Here is a 6,288-nt window from a genome sequence, read left to right on the forward strand (position 1 = left end):
CTAATTGGAAAATGTATTTTCAGCAAGAAATCCTCTCAGTAATACTTTTTTTGTTAACTTTGCAATCAGCAATTCTGAAATTAACGAAGAAAACGATAATGCATATCCAATAAGCAGTAAAATGAAAGCGCCGCCGAGTTCTTCTAATTTTAAGGGATGTATTGCTTGAACTGGAATTTCCTCGTCAGCGTCATTTTTAAGTCCATAAATTTTGTCAGTAACACCAGTTGAAATCCAATTCGATATTCTTGAAAAAATTAAATGGAAAAATATTTTAAGGATTAAGAATATCATTTGTAAAATAAATATTAAAATTACAAACAAATCTTACATTGTGTTTAGTTCCCTCTTGTAACTAAATTCTTTGTTCATCGCAAACGCTGAACTAAATATTAGAAGTGTATCGTCAGAAATAAAAACATTTCCGCGTAGCTGTTGTTTTAATTTTTTCAGTTTAGACTTCGTTGATATAATAGCAAGTCTCCGGTTCTGTAAATGTCTGACGACAACATCCATTTCAGTGAAATAATTATTATTAAATGTAAGGTGCTCTTTTAATATCGACCCATCTTCTGTTTTCGATTCCTACAAAATACGATATGTCAACTCTGCAGATTTATAAATGTCAAAAAAATATATAAGTTATTTAAATTTCCTTAGTTATAGGGTAGCTGGTCTTATTACTTTTAACTCTGTAATCCTTTCATTTCCGGTATAGTATTTCATACTGAAAACAAATATCCAATGAAGCAACTACGTACAATTTATTCCTAAATTTTTTACCCAATCCCCATATTATTAAGACGTATTTAAAATTATAAACACTGGATACGTAGTTGTACCTGGAATGGACTTTCACCTATGGTTGTTTTTATATGAACGTATATACGGCACTGACTAAAAGTTGAGAATTTACGTCGGCCTGAAATGCACACGTAGAAACATGTGAATAATAAATTGTATGTGGTCAAACCATTGAATATGTTTTTTCTGTATGAAGTAATATATTTGATGTAAAACGATTATAGAGTTAACACTAATATATATTTAAATGGATTATATAAACATTTCGGATCAGATGCGTAGAAATCTAATGTTATTCTAAGTATTATTTGGAGTATTGATATAATGATTGAACGCTTAATTACAGTATTATTTTTTCTAAAACTGTAATTATCAGAATTTTTACAAATACAGCTGTGCTTTTTTCCATAAAAATAAATTGTGTGTGAATAATTTACTACTTAAATAAACCAAAAAAATGTATAAATTCCCTAGTTGAACTTTATAAAAGTGAAATTTTCAAATTTTCAGCTAATGTAATTATTAGCGAATTGGTTTTTTATTATGTAAAATTATTTAGGGAAAAACATTAAAAACCATAATTTCTTTTTTATAAGTTAGAATCAGATTAATGCAAAAAGATTGTGAATTAAGAAGCACGCAATAAATGTAGACACTTGAACGCTGTAAGACTAGTTGAAAAGGGAAGAATTAATCTATAAGCCATTATATATTTTATTAGCATTGTTAGTAAAATATCGGAAGAAATGAATGGAATCTGATAGAAAAAAAATTAATAAAATAAGAATAAATAAAAAGTTTTGAACTATAACATCATTCAGCAAATCATCAGAAGAAAATTTCATAAAAAGTTTTATTATGACATATCTGAAAGATAAGAAATGATTAAAACTCTAAGTACAATTCAATATAATATATGTTTTATGTTTAATTTCGACCTGTCTGATATTTACCGTTTTAACAGTTAACGTTTACGTTTCTTTCACATTTAATACTTTTCAAATATTTATTTCTGATTCTCGTCGTATTTTCTTACAACAGTAGCAAGTTAATATCATTCCAGAAATATTTCAAAAATTTTCTGATGACTTTTTTTATGGTAGAAAATCCCTTCGCATTTAGAAAGTAATTTCATTTCGTATACGGGAGAGCGGAGCTAGTTGTGACAGGCAAGTACTGACAAGCTTATCACTGTTTTCTTGAAGTTGGTAATACGAAACTCCATCATTGCAATATTCTATGTATGTCGCTTAAAATTGCGTGTGAAGTTTGACAGAAAATATTGCCCAGCATTGAAATTATACTAATTAATATGCTTTTAGTGTTTAACAGTAAAATATGGTTGATGCTTTAAGTAGGATTTGTTCAAGCATACGATGAGGTAAGTTTATAGTAATTTTATATCTATGGGCAACAGTCCTTTGGACATTAGTGTACAGAATGCTGTGATGGCAATACGAATTTGTCGTAGTTACAGAGACAGAATTTTAGAAAACGGCAGATGGAGCTAGTTGTGACACACAACGAAGGAAAAAATTATTTTTCTGTTATACGAACTCTGTTAATCTGCGTTTAATATCCAATTTCTTCTGCAGAAATGGTGCATAATTACAACGGGTAAACGGAGAGAGCAAAAGCAGTCTTATAACACTACGTAAGAGTGAGTAAGGAATAGTAAAGAAGGTGTATTTTACAAGACTCTTCAATGTCTATAGAATGTCTGTACTTTGATGTGTCACTAACGTCTCCTATCCTGATGCTGTTAAATTCACATAAACTGTATCAACAATGATTCTTATCATGTTTGTATTCATTGTCAATCTAAAACACACGAGAAAAGTAAAGATGGTTATGTGAAATCGGGGGGGGGTGCCGAATAAGTCGAACCCCTCTCGATTGTCACCAATGTGTGAGATCCCGGGGAGGTAAGAGTTGTCGTACCTCTTTTTCCGGTGACTCACGTGTCCAGGATGGCGGTTACGTCGACGGCGCGTTACGCGTTACGCGAGTGGAGGAGGAGGAAGGATGGGGTCGACGATAAGGCGAAGCCGACAGTCAAGAAAGACACCATTTTATAACAAAAACAAGATTTAATAAAAGCTAAACGAACTAAAGTACACTTCTACCCTCGTATACAAAAAGGGGCCGGAGAGAGAGAGTTTACAATTATTTTTCATACCTCTTAACAAGTCCGTAATAGACGGAATCCGGAAAAAAAGTTGTAGACTGTCGTAGACGGGCACTCAAAACTGTAGAATTCTTTAGAACTTTAGAAAACCTCTATAAATTCCGTAATAGACGGAGTCCGGCGAATGGAGTCGTAGAAGCTTTTGTGGGTCCGGAGGATGCCGCAGTGTACTGTACAGTACTCGTACTCGAAAGACGATCGGAGAGCCCCTTAGGGGGGGAAGGAAGCGTCTTTTATAAGTTTTTGATGGGAAAACCTGTCACGTGATCGAAAACGAATCGCTATTAGGGCCATAGGTGTTCCCGGGATATTAAATAAACGACTAGTTCGGACGCTAACTATAAACCATCGTGCAAGATGATCTACCTGCTCCGAAGGAATAACGGTTTGTTGATAGTTAGGGGACAATCGTTGCCATTCGAGGGTCAATAATTTCCCGGGTATGGAATGTTGTTGATTAAGTTGTTTATAACTGGAGTGAACAAATTCAGAAATTAATAGGTTTTTAACTTCCAGATTTCACAGTTACGTTGCAGCCAAATATGCTAACAACTAGCCCAACCTAAACATTTTGGATTTATAGATCTTACCCAGTTAAAGTTAACTTTTTTATTCGTATTTTTATACTTTACCATATTTTCAGTTTATTATTAGAATATTTTTATTTTTTAACTGCAGTATTATGGTGGCATTGTATATACATTATAATAGGAAAAACATTCCAAATAAATTTACAATAGGTTGTTATATTCTTGGGTTCTTTTATATGACTACAAGTTTTAAGTAAAAGCCTCCTCCTTGTTATTGTTTGGACTTTGCAAGCCTTTTTCATTTTTCTCACTACTTGTCCCATACGACTTGTCGCAATATGCCCAATCATGGGGCATATTGTGACAAGTCGTACACTTGTGAAAAATAATAAATTACTCCAAACTATTTAAAGCGTGCTTAAAAGTTTTATGCTTATATAATGTGGAAAACAACAGTGTATACAATCCATACGATTTTATTTTAGAAGTGCATGTAGTATACACATTATATAGTTAATAGTAAAAACTGTCATAACTAGTCACGCTCACCCCTAGTAATTCTCAAAGCAAACGTTGTGTAGTTTATACAGGTATATATCAGTAAAGATATTAAGCAATATATACTGATATAAAATGGAATACTGCAAATTTTGCATAAATTTGAAGAGCACATGAAAACTTTATGAATATCTTCAGAACAAGTAGAACGCTATCTTTATGCACTGCAATTCTCCCCTTTTCTAAATAGTCTAAACTGTTGTATTCTAGCATGTGTAATAAGAGAAATTACCTAGGAATACAAATATATATATATATATTGTGTGTTCGCTTTTGTATATAAAATATTTGGAAAATTTTATATATTAAGTCATTTTTCTATTATTTTATAAATCGAGCGTTTATTAAGAATCCCAGAAATTTTCAACATATTAATAAGATATAATATAGATAACTCGGAATTACTTATTGAGATTTCAATATTTGTGAAAAAATTGATGTTAAAAGTATTTTCAATGACTGTCTACCATATTTTAACGTGTAGAAAATAATTTGGGAAACATTTTTCTATAAGACTTAATATGTCACGTAACAGATAAAATAACTAGCATATAGAGTATATGGACATGTGTAGTATTTTAAGATTTGATTAAACGTTCGGAGATAAACAGAAATATTTTGATTTAACGGCTTCGTAAGGTTTTTTTAAAATACCCAAAACAATCTACACTTAAAAACATTATAGGCGAATTTAATTGACTAACAATATAATTAATATTATTAGAGTAGTTGCGGCCGACGTTTTCAATGCGAAAACGTGAATGTCTGACGTTCACGTTGAAAACTTAGTTTCGCAAAATCGCTCTTACCATTAAAAAGGTTCTAACAGCAACATTTGCATATATCCCACATTCGTAATCTCCGTTTTTCACGGCAGATGCCAGTTGGTGAAAAGTTTTCGGTATTGACTGTTCTTCAGAAGCAGTAAGGAAGGACACCAAACATCCGCTATAGCTGGATAATAATACCAAAACTGCTAATAACCAACTTCCAATCGTTAATCGAAGTGAATAGTGATTAACTTGGCTTAAAATATTACTTTCTGCAATGCATAACGACAAGGAATTATCTCTCAATGTCAATTATTTAATATCTTAAATAAGTAAACTTACCTTGATTACTCAACGTGGAAAACAGAAACCAAAATATTTTTCTGAACGATAATCCAAAGGCTTTTCCGATTATTTTGTAATAAGCGCGGATCATAAAATACAATGCAAATCCAGAAGTGATAAAAGATGCAAAGATTAACAGCCAAACCTTTAAGATAAAATTTCGGATTCATTTTATTGTTAAATTTTGGATTAATTTTACAAATATTTATTTACCTGAAAGGAAAACGGTCGGAAGAGGGCATTCCAACTAAATTTCATTTTTGGAACCAATAAGAGAAAAGTGTTTGGGTGCGTGGACACAGCTGTAGAAAAATCGGATACCTGAATTCGATCGTAAGTAAGAAAGATACGCTTGAAAAGGATATCCGCTTCCTATAAAGAAAATGTGCGCCGAAGATTTAAAAATTGATTTAAAAGTAAATTATTTTGAAAAATTTCATATTCATCAGAAGTAACATAATAATTTTATGCTTCTTAGTGTTTTTAAATATATTCTTACAAGTATAATTATATACAGAGTTATACCCATTGTACTACAAAATTTAAATTGTAGAGCTGATTAAATAATTTAACGATATAACGTAACTTATTTTTCAGTTTATTTACCGATTTAACAACTTGTCCAAAACATCCGGTATATTCACCAAGTTCGTTTCTTCCTATAACCTTATCTTGTATCGGCTTGGCTACTTCATAACTAGAAATAAATACATTAGAAATACTTTGTTTATTCAGTATGGTCTGTACTAATATTAAATATATGTTAATATGTTAATATCTTTTACAATCATCATATTTGAAAAATGGTGAATAATGTATTGCCAACCATTATAATTGTTTTTCTGCATTACACGAAAGATTCAAATATACCGAGTTGTCTGGAAGTCGTTTTAACATTTAAACCTTTAATAAATTTTCGTTTGTTAATTTATTATATATATATTTTTTGATGTATTATACTAAAGAAAATTGAAGTTTTAAAATTACTTATGATAATTGGGTTAATGTTACCCTAGGTCACAAAATGGCGGCGGCTGGATTTTTTCCCCATCCTGGCGACCGCGGTGGGGAAAAATTTTTTCCCTAGAGTCGT

The 6,288-nt window shown here is 31.3% G+C and overlaps 1 protein-coding gene across 1 annotated transcript; it reads right to left on the reverse strand.

Annotated features, from left to right (window-relative positions):
* LOC136976199 (glutamate receptor ionotropic, kainate glr-3-like) lies at nucleotides 1-6,043 on the reverse strand. Its single transcript, XM_067271425.1, has 7 exons — nucleotides 6,022-6,043; nucleotides 5,802-5,941; nucleotides 5,409-5,567; nucleotides 5,193-5,340; nucleotides 4,890-5,122; nucleotides 332-585; nucleotides 1-247 (listed from the first exon to the last, which is right to left on the reverse strand). Exons 1-7 carry the CDS (start codon nucleotides 6,041-6,043, stop codon nucleotides 1-3), a joined length of 1,203 nt encoding a protein of 400 aa, XP_067127526.1.
* Between the last annotated feature and the right edge of the window lie 245 nt (nucleotides 6,044-6,288).

Source organism: Centruroides vittatus, unplaced genomic scaffold (genome assembly GCF_030686945.1).
Source record: "Centruroides vittatus isolate TY-2023 unplaced genomic scaffold, ASM3068694v2 contig_397, whole genome shotgun sequence".
NCBI classification, from domain to species: domain Eukaryota; kingdom Metazoa; phylum Arthropoda; class Arachnida; order Scorpiones; family Buthidae; genus Centruroides; species Centruroides vittatus.

Bases quoted from the DNA above. Each gene is read 5' to 3' on its own strand.
- LOC136976199 (XM_067271425.1), bottom strand. From the start codon at position 6,043: ATGCAGAAAAACAATTATAATG. The intron at 5,123-5,192 runs GTAAGTTTACTT...TATGCATTGCAG, and splicing joins TTCCACGTTGAGTAATCAAG to AAAGTAATATTTTAAGCCAA. The intron at 586-4,889 runs GTAAGAGCGATT...CGTATTTTGTAG, and splicing joins CTGTTAGAACCTTTTTAATG to GAATCGAAAACAGAAGATGG.